Genomic DNA, 17,584 nt, shown 5'->3' with positions numbered 1-17,584 from the left:
AAGGCAATCTCCCCTTGATGACTTAAGCAAAATATATGTGAGAGGGTTTCCAGTAACCAGAAACTCTTCCTCTAGGATTCCTGTCCTAGGAACCTCCATCCAGGACCTGGCCCCTCTGGGAACACAAGGGTTGCAGCAGTTGAAAAAAATTCTCTCACTTCAGGTCACACATTTTAATACAGTGTCACACATACAGCAAATTGTACAGGAAATAAATAAGTTGAAATGATACAATTTTTATCCTTTTCATTTGCAAAACAGAACCAAATCAAGAAAATGCACCATATTTACATATAACTGATATTTTATATACAAAGCAGTTTCATATTTACACATTTTATGAATATGGACTAATACTTTCTTAGATGGGAACAAAATAGAAATACTGAAAATATCTGAACATGAAACAACCAAGATTACCACACTAACTGGCAACCCACCTTCCTTTTTTAATGTCTATATATATCTGTATACAGGCTCATTTTATGTTTGTGTATGTGCCAAAAAGAAAAACCCTTGCACTTAAGCATTGTCTATGTCTATATGGTCTAACTTGTTATACTCTTTTGTTTTTTATGCATGTTCAGCCTCATGCTTGTATGAGAGAAAATGCATGTTTACTGCTGGTCCCTGAAGAACATGATACATAAACACACATGCACAGACCTGAACTATTTCACATCTGATTTAAATGCTAGGCTCAACCACTACTACAGGTCCTCAGGGACCTACGTAGTACATTCTAGCTTTTATCTTCTCTTTGCTCTAAACAAGTATAGTTGATTGAGATACAACCTCAGTATATGTGCTACAGAATTCTTAAGGACTTGCAGCCACTGAAACTTCAAACTAATAATGTACTGATTTGTTGGGAAAGCATTCCTTCCAACCATGGAATAGCTATCATCACCTTTTTTGAATTTTGTTTATTTTTAATTGCTGCTTCTTGCTTTTAGCAGCAAGTTTTTCAGATATGTTAAGTGTAATAGCCATGCTCACCATCCCCCCTAGTCTCCTCTCTGGGGCAGTGCAGTTTCTATGGCTTCAGCAGTTCCAAGGGCTGCATTTCCTGGAGTGATGATTCTTCTTTCCCTCCACTGGGTCTATCTCTTTCTTGAAAGAAGAGACCAAAAGCGTAGCACGCCGAGGTACACATTTGTGACACAGTAGGAATTGCTCCTGTGTACCTGCTCTCCAGCACAGGTGTGTAACTCTGGCAGGGCCTGAGGAGAGGCAGAAGGCAACAGCCTCTAACATTCAGTGTGTTACCTGCCCTGAGGCCTGTCAGTTCAGCAGAATGTTACCTCCACATTTGGTATTTGGGTAGTGGATTATTCCTGCTTAAGCAAACTAGTCTCCTTTGTCACTCCTGAGGATGGTAGTACAGGGATTTTTTTTGGTCTGGTTTTTGGTTTGTTTTTTTGTTTTGTTTCGTTTCCTGGCCCCTTTCCTAACTTGCTCAATATTTTAACTCTAAATTTCCCCATCTACACACCCCTGAAGTCTGAGCTTTAGCACAATGTCTTCACATTTGACTGGTCTCTCTGTCTGTCAAGATCACCTAGAGAGGTTCTTACTATGTCAGTCCTGAACAGCCCATTGTGACAACCTTATCAGTGCAGCCTTCCTTTTTAAAAGGGACACCAATAACTACTCTCACACTGTATTGTATAGCCTTTTTCTGTATCTGCCCTGTACAAATTCAGCTAGACCCACTCTGCCATCAGTCTTACCAGCACAGTTGGGATTATCTGAAAAGTAACCAAAGTACAGCTTGAATTTGAGCACCACCAGGGAATGCCTGCTCTCCTCCAGCCCTCCAATCATTCACTAAGTTGGAAGGGGTCTTAAAGATAAGGGAAGGGATATTATATGAATTGGAGGGAGAGAAGCAAAATCAAAAAAAGATGATTTTCCTGCCCTATGGAATGAAATACATTAATGCCATACACTAAACATACAAACCAAACAGCTTATTACTCAAATTTTTCACAAAGGAATCACTATAAGACAAGTTAGAAACCAAAGTTAAAAATATTCAGGCATGTTCTACAGTATGTGAAAAAGGGAATTTTTCAATGATAGTTGAATTTCTGGAATAACCTCAATATTTTAAACCATTATAAAAAAATATGTAAATTTATTACTAATAAAAGACATAGAGTATGACTAGAGTATTGCTCAATGCAAATCTGCCTCTGGACATGACAGATTCCAGAGAAGATCAGAATGCAGTGCAATTTATGTGCATTACAATAATGATTTTCAGTAACATTTTCTGTACGTAACTTTGAGTATTAAAATTCTGCTTCTCTACTTAACTACTACCTAATCATGTCTTCCAACAGCTGTCTGTCACTCTGAAACCACTGGAATCAGGTGCAGGAATAACAACCCCTTGTTTCTGCAGTTCACGTAAAACATCTAATATTGAATCCAATTCCATTCGAAATTTCTCCAGTTCCTGATTCTTCTGCTGTGCCAGCCTCCGCCACTTCTCAACCTCCTGGGCTTGCCTTGCTTCAGTAATGTGCTGTGTTAGCTGGGCTGCCTGCAAATTAGAATAAAGTCAGCACTGTGACTTCCTACTCCAATACCCAGCCAGTGCTGCCCCTTTGCACAAATCTGCCACATCATTTTATCTGATGCTCAGTCTCAAAGCCGAATGCTCACATTAAGTGGAAACAATTTATTCTGAATATTACAAAAATCCTTCTCATAGCAGTGAATTCCTTTAAATATTTGCATTAATGACAGAAGGGTAGAATTGATTATTGCCTAATGAGCCCCAGGAGAATTTAACTTATCCTCTCCAAAGCAGCAATTACATTTGAATATTTAAGACAAAGCTGAGCATATAATATAAAACCCTCTATAAATCAAAATAAACTTTTTAAATTGCCACTTAAATGTGATAATTAAAGTAACACTCTGCAAAACAAACCAAATCTGAATGACATGTTGTAGCCTACTACTCTACTTCTAAAAGCCACAAGTTCTATGAATTATCAGAAAATGTCCTGTAGTCCCAAAGATCTGATGCTGCTGCAGATAAAGGTCTGAATAACTTTAACTTGAATCCCTGACATCATCCTATTAAATTACACAACATAAGAAGTGTCATCGGATGTCAAAATCTCCACACCACAATTAATTGTAATAGATTTTTTTAAAGAAAGCCTATCACTTAAAGGCCATAATTATGATATTTGCAGTTGGATACTAAGGATAACCTGTTAATTTCATGCTCAGCAATTTCCTTTCCTCCACTATTCATTTTGATACAATTCATTTGGGCAACTCTTCAATGCCCCAGTGCTGATGGTTAAAGGAGCAAAATTAGGATAAAACAAAACCTAAAGCTTAATACATAAAAAGAGCAGGAGCACCACAAAAAGACTGAATTATTTAGTACTAATTATGTATACTATTATTTATTTTAAAAAACCCCAAAACATTACAAAACATCTTAGCAAATACTAGACATAGATCACAGAGTAGGCATCAGCAAGCACTTCAAAGAAATGGTAAAGACATCCTCACATTATATAAAACCAAATTATTTTCAAAAAAAGAACTGTATTACAGTCACCTTTAGCAGGACAGAATGAAAACATCAGAGGCAACAGGATTTGTTTTTAATCCAATGACTTGTTTTATGCACAGGTCTTTTTTGAAAGCAAATAAGTATCCACTACAGAAATGTATAAGAAATCCTTCTACAACAAAAAAATCTGTACATTAAAATTATATTCCTTGAAATCTGGTTTTAAAATTTAAAATAAAATAAGATGTTTCTATACTTTTAATGCAGCTTTTCTGAATAGGGCTGCTAGGACTAGATAATTACAGTTCAATTGAGGAATATATCATAGCTCAGACTCCGCATTCCAAACTCTTGTCATTTTTCAGTAGCTTGCTTTCGTTGTGTAACTGAAATACGAAATAACCAAATGAAACAAGGGACCTCCAGAGGTCACACAGTCCAACGCTCTGCAACAGCAAGGCCTTCTTACACCAGGCTGCAAGGAAGTTACACAAGTAATCTTAATTATCACAGCAAGGCCAAGCTGACCAAGCCTGCACCTACATTCACTTGCATTAGCAGGCAAAGACAAAACAGCTGTGTAAAAACTACTTCCCTCCTGCAGCACGAGCTAAATAAGCATGAATAAATACCATAAAATTACAGTTAAACCAATAAATTGCTCTTAAGAAGTAAATGCAGTTATGCACTGGTGTACCTTTTGAATTTCATGCTCTCTTTCTGCATGTCTGCTCTCTATATGCTTGATTTTCTTTTCCAGGCACAAGAAATGTTTCATTTCAGGACTCTGGCTCTCCCTAGCCTCTCTCAGTTCTTCCAACAATTTTGTCACCTACAGCCAAAGAGAATTGACAAAAATTGTTATCACTGTGTTAAGCAGTGTATAAAACAGGGTCCTTTAAAAATGTATTTGCATTGTTTAATCATTCCATTCAAAAGCTGTAGAAAGGAAGACATAAAAGAGAAATCTCCTTTGTTCAAAAGCTTTAACAGAGACTCAGGGACTTATATTAGGATTTTTCATTTCTAAGAAGTAGCCTGAGGACATGAAAGTCTAGTCCTCTCTGATAAAAAATCCCATCCTGTTAATAATGTTATGAAGTAATTGTGTTCTGTCTAATTTTATACTTCATACAACAAAAGTTAACAGAGAATATTATGATTAGATGTTCTTACACAATCCTTTCTCACACCCTGAAATAAGACCAAATATAAAAGATACCAGTGTATTTCTAAGGACTAAATTAATTAAAGACATGCTAATTTAATGTCTAAAGAGATGATTACAAGCTCCATGTAAGTTTAATAATTACCAGGCAAAATCAACTTGCCAATGACTTAAAACTGATTTCCTAATCCTCCAGAAATTCAGGGAAGTTTTCTCATAAAGCCCTTCTGGTTTATTCTCAATCTTTGCCTATTTTAAATAACTTTATATTCCTTCATTTAACATCCTAAGTATTTTGGTCACTCTTGATGTGTGTAAGTAAACTAAAGTGAAAACTTTCAAGTCTTTATCCTTTATGATAGTCCTTAGCTCCCTTTACCCAGTGTATTGAAGAGCTGCTAACCCTCTACAAGCACTCAGCCATCCTTGGCTCTCTGCTGTGAATTCAAGTTGCTGGAAGCAATTGTGTCTTCATAAGATGTTGTCACTCTTACTGAGAAGTGATTCGAAGGCAGCTCACTATTATTTCCATATTTTAAGGTGGCTAAAATGACAAGGCCTATGCACACACATTTTTGCCTGTCCATTACTCCAGCAGCTTTGAACCTGTTCAGCCACGTTTGTCAGAGGAGCAGAAATCTTAGTTTCAAAAGGTCTGTGCCACTGAGTGCCTGCTGCCTGGCTGCTGCTAAACTGCCCCACTGAAGGGAAGGGCTGATGTGTAGTCTCAAGTATATAATTAAATACAATAAAAATATCATAGTGGAAACATCTTATGAGGGGAAAAAGCCCCAGGAGAAAATGGGCTCTGTGTATTTTGCGAGCAACAGAACCACGTCAAATACAATGCAGTGCTACGTGCAAGCTGTTAAGGAAAAGAAGTACTCAGTTAATGGAAAACATCCATGAACAGCATTTCTGAGATTAGTGTTCAAATAACAATCTTCCAAGAAGCCTCAGGAAAAACTTTGCCTTTTTTGAGGTACCATCATTTTAGACAGAGGACTCAATCCTATTACCAGTGAGGTGCCTTCCCCTATCACTACTAATTCCATTTGCAGGTTTGGTTGTCTTCTTTTCTCAGCAAAACTTGTTTAACCATTTAATGCTTAAGATGTATTTTATAAGCAGCATAGCAACCATGCTGGAGGGCAAAAGCAAGGCTTTACATAGATATTTCTCTCTGTATAGTCTTGCAATAATTTCTGTAACAAAGACACTCCTTTACATTTTCTTAAATGCCAGCACCTTGAAGTTGGCTAACGTGGGTCAGATTGGATGATCATTCTCTTAAACCATCACTGTCAATAATCTGTAAAGCAGTCATAGAGGAAACAAATGAATAACATTTTCTCATTGTACTCTTGCCCTGTTTTTCCCGGAAGAAGTATTATATATACTGAGACCACTGGAATGAAACAAGCTTTGTAAAGAAAGGCAACATCTATCGTTAGATTCAGAGTATGAACCCGAAGTCTCAGCCTCTATTCTGCAAACACCAAACTTGCTTAACAGGACATGTTTTCCTCCCCCTATAAACCCACACTTGTATACAAATACATCACAACAGAGGTGGAATTTTGCACATGTAAGATAAATACCCAGATAAATCTGAGTTTAGCGAGATTAAGATTAATTGCTTTCAATAACTCTTGCAAGTAAGAGTATTATCAAAATTAAGTTAATATTAGTGATGTTCATACATCAAGGAGATGGTGAATGAAGCAGAGGCACAGTGCTGAGACAGGCTACATCCTCCTGAACAGGAGGTGGTAACAGAAAGACTCGCAGTACTTCAAGAACTACAAAAGCATAGCCAATGATTCTAAAAGCTTGAGCTAAAAGATGGACAGCAACTTGACACAACATTAACCCAAAAGTAAAGATAAGAACAAGTGTAATTTTCAGATTATATGTTATTAATAGAAGTAGAAGATTAAAAAAAAACTATATACGTCTCTCAAAACCAACTGAATTTCAGAACTTTTATAGCTAACTCTCCCTTCTTAAGACACCTTAAGTTTCAGAGATAGCAGAGGAGAAAACCAAGAATATAATTGCCTAAGTCAGTTTTATGGCAATGGAGGATGAAAAAAGAAAAGCTTTTGAAAACAGTAATAAAAAATCCTCTTAATAAAGAGAAATAAAGAAAAAGTCCTGTGGTCTATTTACCATTATCCACCATAACTCTCAGAGAATATGAAAGACTGGATTAACCTGCTGATCAAATTTCACACAGATGTCAGACATTTCAAACCAAATAAAAAAAATAATTAAAAGATTAAAATCAAAAAAGGTCAAAGTTCTGTGTCCTGTTCTGCGTTGTTCTCCTGGTCACACTAGAAAAACCTTGCATTCTCAGGTATAATTGATGTAGAAGCAACTGACAAAAATTTTGTTTCTAAGACTTATTTTACTATATATTATTTGAGGCTTGACATGAATTAGGATGAAAACTCTTATTAGACTAAGGTACCCCAATTGAAATTTAGATATACCTCTTTTTGTAGAAGTTGCTCTCTTATCTGTGAAACTAAAAGAGCTTCTTGACGTCTCTCTTGTTCACCAAGTTGTTCTTGAAGATGTTTTATTAATATCTACAAAAAGTTTAAAAATATTTTGTCATTAGCACATACACCCATGACAACATGTGAAAACCTCTGCAGGAGAAGTACAGAAAAATACAAGCAGCACTGAGAAAGTTGGGGCTGTTAATTCTGGAGAAGACAAGGTTGTGTGGAGACCTCATAGCAAACTCCCAGTATCTGAAGGGGGCCTACTGGGAAGCCAGAGAGACTCATCATCAGGAACAGTTGTGATAGCACAAGGAGTAATGGGTAAAAATTGGAAGCCGGGAAGTTTAGGTTAAATGTTGTGAAGAAATTCGTTACTGTGAGGGTGGAGAGGCACTGGAACAGGTTTCCCAGGGAGGCTGTGGATGCCCCAACCGTGGCAGTGTTCAAAGACAGGTTGGATAAGGTCTTGAACAACCTGGTCTAGTAGGAGGTGTCCCTGTCCTACAAGAGGGGACATGGCAAGGAGGGTTGGGACTAGATGATCTTTGAGGTGCATTCCAACCCTTTAACATCTCTGTGATCGTAGTAGTACAGGTGTAAGTGATGCGTGCAGTAACAACACTGCCTCTAACACGTGTGTGTGTGCGCTAGTGAATAGTGCTCTGCATGGGCTGTCAAATAGCACACAGGTACATATGTATATGAAAACAAGTCTCAATCTTCAAGTTACTTTCCTCATTTTAAAATGTTCTTAAATAATCTGAATGCAATAGCTCTTTCTACCCTTTATATCATGCGTAAAACAGCCCAGAGAAGTGGTGGAATCGTGCTCCTTAGAGATACTCAAAAGCAACCTGGACATGGTCCAGGATGACCCTCCTGAGCAGGGTGGTTGGACAAGACCTTCAGAGGTCCCTTCCAACCTCAGCTATTCTGGGATTCTGTGAATGCTGTGGCGCAAGATGATTTTTAAAACAAGAGGTCCTACTTCAAAGCAAGTAAGTTTATAGTAATACAGAAAGAAATAACCCTAAGATATAGCTATATGTAACTAATGCATCTACTGTATCTTACCTCCTGTGTTGAAATTCTGTTCTTTAGTTCAGCTACTTTAGAAGTAGAATGCTCCTTTGCATGCTGGCAAACAATCTTCTCGACTTCCCTCTGGTGGGAAGCTTTCAGAGATGCAATGTATTCTGCTGTGTCTTCCTGCATCCTGAACAGAGCAAGAGGAAAGTGGGATATAGTAACGCAGCTGCAGACAGCTCTTCAAAAATGCCGCAGCTTCTCACTTGAACATACAAAATATCAAAAATGTTAAATGTAGCATGTCTTTGATATTTCATAAAAAAACCTTGCAAGACAGGACCACCATTAATTCTACTGCTCTGGAGGGATGAAAAGGTGGGAAATCCACAATGCTTGGTCTGTGTATCATTTAACTAGTTAGGATACAGAAAATTCAGTCAATCATCTTTGTTGGCTCCTCTTATTAAAACCATGGTGAGAAAACTCATGCTTTTAAATCATAATGCATCTATCTTCTTTTAGGTATCTGTTTTAGAAAAGAATGTGTTGCAATCTAAATACGTCAATTTCTTCTACTTTGACTATGAAGGGATGTGAGGGAGACTAGGTGAAGTATAAGGTTTCTACAGCTGGCCAAGTAAATCCCACTGCAAGCATACCCCAGATTTGAAGGAAAGTACATGTACCAAATATTAATGCCATACAACACAAAGCATCTAAGATAGGACGATTTAAACTGAGGTATTTTACTAAGAAATTGTAGTATTAATAAAAGCATTAATACAGGTTTGCCCATAGAAAGAACTGTGACAGTGCACTGCTTAAAAAACCCCCCCAAAACTGCAAAAAACCCCCCAAAACCCCCCAAAGCCAGAAAACAAACAGTACAAATGAAGGTATAAGCAACCTTTCACACATAGCTGACATGTTAATGCGCCAGTTCAATCCTGTATCTGCTAACACTTTAAGAAGGTTTTTAAAGGAGTATGTTGAGCATTTACCTTCGTATGTTATTTTCAGAATAAGCCAGTGCTGCTTGAGACTCCACTCGCTGCTGGCCCATTTCTAGAGACAACCTCTCTAGCTCCTCTTTCAGATGTGCATTTTCTTGCAGAACTTCCGAGAGATGAGAATCAGAAAAAATACGTAGTTGATGTATTTTGTCATCATCAAACATGCTTAGACAGGGTTCAGTGTTGTTGGAATTCCTTCTATCTGTTGCTGAGGTATTCTTTTTCAAGACCTCTGCAGAGTTTCCATTAGTGTTTGTGTTATTTCTCAAATTATTATCAGACAACATCACCATCCTTTCTTTTTGAAGTTTCTCTACAGTTTTTGTAAGGTCTTGTATTTCTCTATTTTTAGTGACCAGTTCTTCATTTAGTTTTAACAACCTGTCTTTTGTGCTACCTTGTTTCATCTTAGAGTCCATGGACTCTAAGTCTTTATTATCATTTTTACTTCTGAGTTTTAATTGGGAATTTTGACTTTTAAGATTTTCAATTTCTGTCTGGAGGTTTCCAACAGTGATCTCATGGGTCTTCTTTAGATTCTGAAGCTGCTGTTCAAGTTCTGTAGAACTGGCTTTATCACCATTCAGTTTTGGTGCTTCATTCATAAATTCATAGGCAAGGAGTTGCTCGAGCTCTGCAAGTCTTTGCTCATACTGTATCTAGGAGGGGAGTAGAAAGCAGGAAGAAAAAAGCAGTTTCATAAGTGTACTGTTATTATTATCTCTTCCTGTTATTCTTTAAAGTTACTGCCCATCTGAAGCAAGATTTCAGAAGACAGGATACAAGTCAGGATTACTAACAAACCACTCAATCAGTTCAGAAATTAGTGAGTGAAATAATTAAGTCTGCTTTAAAACAGAATTACTTGAAACATTTACTACAAAATAATCTAACCACAATGGATGCGGTAACAATGGGATAGAAAATTACATTGACAAGAAAATATTTAATTTTTATGTAATTGAGTTCTCTTCAGATGCTACCAATGTTAATTTTGTCATTATGTACTTGCTATTGGCCAGCTGACAAACATTCTGGTCACATGCTCAAAACTGTACTTTGCATTTTTCAAAACATCTTAAATTTTAACAGAACAGACCTTTATTTTATTTATTTATAAGTACAAAGATAGAAGTATGAATTCAGGCAGACACAGAATCTTTCTTCCTAATGAGCTGAGGAAACCTAACCTTCTTAATAGCCTGGATGGCCATTATTTTCCTTCGAGGAAAGCATGATGAGTGACTCGTGGAGAAAAGGTGGAACAACTGGCCAATGCTTTCCTTTCTTGCTCATTAAGCACCTGTGCAGTTCACCTTTTCCTTGAATTAAAATGCCAGACTTCCATGCTTCCTAACACGAGTCTTTAGGCTCACTATCACGTAATTTTTGGACAGCATGTTTGTGCTTCCCAATGGTTCCTGCAGATATGCTCTGTCAGCAGACCTTTGGAGAACACAGCCTTTGGTACAGCAAGGAATTAAATAAGCAGCTACTCTGACCCACAGGGCGAAAACCACTTACCTTAGTTGTAAGAATTAAATTATTATGCCTCAAGAACTTGTCCTCTTCGTTTCAATCCCACCCTAGCAATTTCGATGCTATTTTTATCTTAGGTGCTGAAGGTACTGAAATTCTGGTTATAAATTCTTTGAGTATTTTTTTCCTTTGAATGTGGTGTTTGCCTTCTGTTTTAACCACTAACCTGTGTTAGACTCCAGTTGCCTTGTGACTGTTACTTGCAAAGTGGACTATTCAACTTTTACCTTTATTTTTTGAAATTGTTGTTCCATGGCACGGAGGCTTTTCTTAGCTTCATCATCTTTACCTTCAAGTTCTGTTTCTAATTTCTTTATTCTTCTCTCCAAAAATTCAACTGTGTTTTTTTTAGCTGAAAGATCATTAGTTTTCTCAGCAGCAGCAGCAGCATAAATCAAAGCAGGCAAAGAATTTGGATACCTTCTTTTTAGAATTCCTTCCATTTCTCTAATCTATTCATAAGAAAATTAAGTCAAAGGTCAAAAATAATAAAGTTCTACTGAAAAGTGAACAGAAATAAGTGACAGAATGTTAACACATTTCATCCCCTTAAGGTGGAAGAATGAAAACTATAGATGCATATATTGAGAATTATTTTACATTTTTCCCATTCTTGTTATTGTTTACAGAAAAGCAAGACTCATAATCTTTTACTGACTGACTTACACATGATCTTAAAATACTGCTCTGGTCTTTAGACTGCCTTATGTCAACAGTCCTAAGAAAGTCAAAAAAAAAAGGTCTTCAAGTTGAATACGGCTTTTAATGCTGTGAGTATGTTTGCTTTTCTTCTGTATTTGCATTCACATTCTACTTTTCCAACTGTTAAAGATATTTCATAGTGATATTGGAATTATTCTCCCAATAACAGATTATATGCCTTTTATTTTGTAGTCTGCAATAATGTAAAACTAACACCTTGCATGCAACATCATAACAAGCCCCTCTCTTATCTATGGATATTTTTCTCATCAGAATTCTGAAAGGCTCTTGCCCATGAGTCCCACATCCCTAACTAATGCAGCTGCCATCTCCTATAATTCAGGAAGTCCCACTTCCACTTGATGTTTTAGTAGAAACATGGATTTTAAGGTCTCCACTCCCCCAGTTTTCATGAATCTTGTAGGAATCCAATGGAATTTAAACCTCTACTTTTGAATCAACTTGGTTGATACTTTTAAGGAATTACTGAACATGGACAGGAGTCTTAGAAGATAAACAGCAACCTTTGGCTTTTGCCCTCTTGCCCCTTTCAAAGAAACTCTAAACAGTATTTTAAAAGATTTAAAAGGGATATCAGCTTGTTAGAGCACAGTAGCAAGAAGAGCTCTAAGTAAATAATTGCAGCTTTTTGTGTTTATGAGTGTTCAATAACACAAGTTACTTTATCATACAACTTCATGCTACGCTTTATCCTTATGAAAGCACTGATGTTTTAAGAGACCTTATCTGAAACAAAGGTTAAATGTGAAAGACAATTCTTTTATTGCATACTTGTCGCTCAAGATCCTGAATTCTTTTAGCATCTGCTGCTCTGTCTCGCAGACGTTTTTTCTGTTGCACACACTGATCTCCTGCTTCAGCTCTGAGCTTCTCAACCTGCTCAATTTACGAGAAGACAAATTGAATTATGTATTCAGAGACACTGTCCTGTAGTAAAAAAGCATTTCAAACACACATAATATAATATATATATTCTGCCACTTAAAAACTGGTAATGGTAATTTCTGTACTAAATGATTCTTCAGGTTCTTAGCCCACATGACAGCTTCCTCCTCCAAAGCAGCTGAAACTAGCTATGGAAATCTAGAGGAGAATTTCAGTTCAGACACTCTTGCCTTCGTACCAGTAAAACTGTTTCTTTCTCTCATACTTCCAGTATGCAGGCTTGATTAATAAGCTATTATATAAAGCACTACAGTGCATTCCATGACTTCAGGATGAGTTTAGGAAATGGTTTGTGATTTGCAATGCTACACCTTGTGATGAGATATAGAAACAGCCAAAAGGCAATGTTATGTTGTGCCTAAATAAAAGCTGAGTTCCAGAATCAGGGAAGGAACTGCATAACTCATGCTCCTGCACTCCCGTGAAGTCTGGCCATGAGGACTCAATGCTATAATCTAAGATTGAATTTCCTACCTTTATCAGCCACTATGATCTCTATTACAGGGATATTACACCCTGGATATTTAAAAGTATTCCTATCTTGATTTCTCTCCCACACTGGCAATATTAGCATAAGTAATGCTTTCATGCCAGCATAGTTTGACTGATTTGATTATTTCTATGAAGTCAGAGCTCTAGGCACCAGGATTTTTAGGCACCAATCCAGCCCAGAGAAAATGCCAATAAAAATATTTTCTTTCACGGCAATATTATCTTGATCAAAGTTTGATATGGTGGTGTTTAAGGGATCTCCTTCCCTGGCTGCTCCTTCGGAAGCACCTCCTTTCATCTGCGATCTCTCTAAGAAAATACCATGGAAAAATTCCAAGATCACTTGTATTTTAGCACCAGTAAAATTTTTTGTTTCTGTGAATCCTAAGTCCAATGTACTGACTGTAGACAATGCAAATCTTGGCAGTATTCAAGATTCATGTATTAGTTTGTTTGGTTTATATTTTGAGTGTTTTGGGTTTTTCCTCTCTACTATAGTAACCAGAGATTTTTCCCAAAGAAAGAATTTAGAACTGGTACTTAAGAGAAAATAAATGTGTTGCCTAAGTTACTGTGGATCAAAAAGGAGGAAAAGAGAATGACAAGAGGGGTGTTCCTAGTTGTTAATGTAACAATATACCTCTTTCCCTCAGGTCAAGAAATTTGAAGGTTCTAGGGAAGCACGTTACTTTTGCTCCCAGAAGCATAACCAAGATGTCCAATAGAACCAATCTAATATACCAAAAAAATGGGATTATTATGAAGGAAAGAATTACATTACACTCATCACTGGAAAAAGAAACAACTTCCAGTTCCAACTTCTTATATAAAGCTAGATATTATCACCTCTAGTCTTAGTTTCTCAATTTCTTCTCTTGCATCTTTAAGACGGGCTGCATCTTTATCCAGAAGATCTTGATTTTCTGCATACCACTGAAGTCTTTTTTTTAAATGAGTAATTTCCTGTTTGTATGATTCTTCCATAACTTTAAATTCATAAGACTTCTCACCTACAAGAATAAAACATTCTTAGAATTGTTTTATTAGTAATTATGTATTGAAGGAGTAATTAGTCAACACTATCCTCCTCAGCATATTTCATACATTTACCATTTTGACAATACTGTTACTGCAGTAGTTTTAAACCTAGATCCTAATTAGGATTTTAAAAGCAACAATATTTGAAAACCACCCTTTATTTCTCTCATACATAGCAGTCAATGGCTAACAGTTTACTATGGAAAGTACTTAAAACAGAATCTCAGGGAGATCTATTCTTGATCATGCTTTAGTAAACAGACCTTCAGCACCAAGAGGAATGACAACATTGAATGCGTGTTTAGATGTGTATTGATCATACTCCTCCCATTTAGGGATCAAGCATTTTGAGAAGAGACATGGAGGTAAATATTACTGTGCTTAGCATTACTGTGCCTGACACCGGAAATGAGACAGACCAATTTTTAGCCCACTCTCATTAATTCAAACTGGAAAAAGCTCTGATAAGAATGCTGAAGAAAGTCCCAAGGCATAAGTTATAGGTAAAAAATGGACAAGATCTAAATAGGAGACTAAGATGTAACATAGTAAATCTTTTCTTATGAACAGAGTTGTCACATAATAGAAATCATCTGTTTTCCATGTCCAGTGAAACATTGGTGAGAAATCAAACTTAGTAGGCCACAAAGAGTTTGTTTGGATACAGAAGATACTTTCTAATAGAGTACCAAAAGTACTGTAACATGCCCTTCACTGTATGCTTCTGTTAGAAGTTGAGACAATATTTGGAAATGGTCTAAATGCATTTCACTAAGTAATACTTTAATAAAGTCTTTGTTACATATTTGCTTAGTGAAATGCAAAGTAAGCAAAATTATTCAACAAAATGAAGGTGCTTTACTTGATGCAGACGCAATCTGGACTTTTGCTAAATCTCTCTCTTTCTTGGCTTGTACCAAGTCTACCTCAAGAGCTTGCTTATCTTGTTTGAGACGTCTTATCTCTTCTAGTAATTTAGCTTCTTCTTTCTGGTTTTTAAAGAAAACAGTAAAACATTAAAAACTAAACACATAATATCACACAAAAATCCTGAACATGCCTTTTCATCATACAATGATTAAATCACAACAGTTGTATCAGATCACAGCAACAATAAGGTCTTTAAAGTTTGGTTTTATTCTCAGGCCCTGCTATAGCAGAGCATGGGAAAACGTAAGTTAAACATTAAAAAAAATTAAAACCCAAACCCCATTATTAGTCTACAGTATGGATGGTCATGCTGTTTTTGCAAGAACACATGAAAATAAGGCTTGATATATACCTACCTGTGCTGCTCGAAGCTCTGAAATCAGTTCTGTGAAACTGTGATTTCTGGCTGGTTCAGAATCCTGCATGATTCGTGACTGGTTATTAGTCTTCTCTATTTTTTCTCTAAACAGCAACAGCAACAGCAACAACAGTTATGCAATGTGGTGACTCAGCATACTAACAGTGGCTACTGAAAAGCAAACACAACCCCCTGCCCCCCAAATGGTACCACGAAGTCAATGTGTGCTGGTTCAAACCAAAAAAAGAAGCAAATATACACAACATTTATATACAAACAAAATTCACTGTAAGGTGAAATCTTCTCACCTCGCGTGAACTTGTTTATTTGGACTACACAAGGGAGGGAAAGAAAAATCTACTCTGCATCAGTGGAACTCATCTGCAGGCCTCTCCAAAGCAAGGATTTGTAAACTAGGAGTACACACAATTGCTAGGTTGTTTTTCCTCATTACTAGCACTGGATGCAAATCTCACAGGACCTACAGTGCAGTGAATAGAATGGTTTCTCCACAAGCAGAACCTCTTGTGCCCCCTGATCTGCTGCATATCTTACAACAGCATCAAAACATCTGAACACATCAGCAGAGCCACAATACCAGAACAAGTGCAGTATAATGTATTATGCATTCTGATATGAATAAGAACATTGAAGTGTTCCCCACATGCAAGTCTCTAGTCTTCCCTCGGGTTTGCAGCACCATCAAGCAAACAAAGAATTAAGTGCCCATAAACAACACAAATCAAGTCTCAAAAGAAGAAACAAAACCACAAACCTGAGAAACTCTAGAAAACATGCACCTGATAGACTCTGCAATGGTTCTTCATAAAAACAAAATAAACAGTAGAAAACTCCAGAGATTTTAGGTCAGATATGAGCCTACCTTAAGTTTATTAATTCAGACTTTAAGCACTGATTCTCCTTAAACATTCGTTCCTCGTTTTTTTTGTTTTGGATTTGTAGCTCTTTCATTTGTTTGTATAACCTCTCATTTTCCTAAGTTGAGACAGACAAAGTTAAAGAATGTTCATAAATTACTGTTTTTTACAGTCATAAAACAATTTTCTATGAATCACATAGTTTTCCTGCTGAAACAGTGGAAGAAAACACTAAATATTTAATTACTAAGCTTCTAAAATTGGTATCTACTTTCATTATCCACATTCTCATCCAAGTGTCTGCTCACTTTGCAGGAAGGAGCTAAGCCAGATCCTCCCCAAAGCTATCCCGACTACAATCTAAAAGCATGTTCATGGGTGGGTGCTGATAGATCAGAGCCCAGCCTGCCCAGGCTCCATTCCTGGGGACAAAAATCATCATTGTTTGGGATGCTCACAGCCATATTGGAAAGGTATTGTGTTTATATCAAGAAATTATGCTGAGCACCAGCTGGACACTGGTTAAGCTACCTACTGGATTTTACAGCTGCAAGTGTTCAGAAGTATTATTAAGCATGAACTCTCTATTTCTCCACTTGACTAAGTAATAAAATCCGGCATGCTAATAAGGTTACCTTGAAATCTGCTGCTCAGATCTTGAGAAAAACATTTTAAAAACCAGAATTTTTCAGATTGCTAATGCTGCTTAAAAGTACTAATTTTCAACTACATCTGGGCAAAATGTTTGTGGTACTTCATTGACCATAAAGTATTTTCCCAGTTCTCAACTGTTGACAAGTTACCAATTTTTACAGTTTAGATCAGTTACATGGAATTGTGGAAAAACTTAGCCCAAACCAGACACGTGTGAAATACTTTTTAAACCTGCACTATGTTTGCCCTTCACACCCAAATTTCATCCACTTTTTAGAAAACAAGATACCTGTTTTCAACAAAAAAGTAGTAAGCATGAAACAGTTTTGTTTCTGAAGCTGGCTAGAACACACAGCTGCGTGGTGTTACCTGTTGATAACCTTGAATAATGACCTCTTGATCTTCAATTTCTTTTTGTATTTGTGCCAGTTTTTCCTCACTTACAGGAACTGTTGCTGCATGGTAGGTCCACCTCTTTTCTTTGGCCATCTCTTCCATATTTCTTAGCTTTCAGAAAAAGGCACACAAGCAATAAGAAAGTTTTGTTAACAATATGGAATTTTCTACAAGACTACAGTCCAATCTCTTAATTAGAGTATGAGAGCAGACCAATGAGTGGGTCTTATTGGAGTTTTACAGAAGCATTATGAAACAAAAAAAAGCAAAATGTTTGAGAAAAGCTGTAAGTTTCTGTTCTTATGTGTCTAGACAGGAGGGTATCGCGGAATAACTCTGGGAATAGATATACAGACAA

The 17,584-nt window shown here is 36.8% G+C and overlaps 1 protein-coding gene across 9 annotated transcripts in view; it reads right to left on the bottom strand.

Annotated features, from left to right (window-relative positions):
* Nucleotides 1-154: 154 nt before the first annotated feature.
* Nucleotides 155-17,584, bottom strand: part of CEP162 (centrosomal protein 162) — a 44,268-nt gene continuing 26,838 nt past the window's right edge. For 8 of the 9 annotated variants that reach the window (XM_020583660.2, XM_020583659.2, XM_020583661.2 and 5 more), the window contains 12 exons: nt 17,200-17,337; nt 16,182-16,294; nt 15,297-15,402; nt 14,873-14,999; nt 13,819-13,982; nt 12,307-12,411; nt 11,040-11,264; nt 9,262-9,932; nt 8,306-8,447; nt 7,214-7,312; nt 4,245-4,379; nt 155-2,551 (listed from right to left, as the gene is read on the bottom strand). In XM_020583660.2, coding sequence (XP_020439249.2) covers nt 2,333-2,551; nt 4,245-4,379; nt 7,214-7,312; nt 8,306-8,447; nt 9,262-9,932; nt 11,040-11,264; nt 12,307-12,411; nt 13,819-13,982; nt 14,873-14,999; nt 15,297-15,402; nt 16,182-16,294; nt 17,200-17,337 — 2,244 coding nt within the window. In that variant the 3' untranslated portion in view covers nt 155-2,332. Of the gene's footprint in view, nt 2,552-4,244; nt 4,380-7,213; nt 7,313-8,305; nt 8,523-9,261; nt 9,933-11,039; nt 11,265-12,306; nt 12,412-13,818; nt 13,983-14,872; nt 15,000-15,296; nt 15,403-16,181; nt 16,295-17,199; nt 17,338-17,584 lie in introns of those variants that run through there. The other variant, XM_020583665.2, reaches the window with a different exon arrangement.

This window comes from Corvus cornix, chromosome 3 (assembly GCF_000738735.6).
Source record: "Corvus cornix cornix isolate S_Up_H32 chromosome 3, ASM73873v5, whole genome shotgun sequence".
NCBI classification, from domain to species: domain Eukaryota; kingdom Metazoa; phylum Chordata; class Aves; order Passeriformes; family Corvidae; genus Corvus; species Corvus cornix.
The sequence above is the reverse complement of the archived record's forward strand: the minus strand, read 5'-3'. Positions and strand labels throughout refer to the sequence as shown.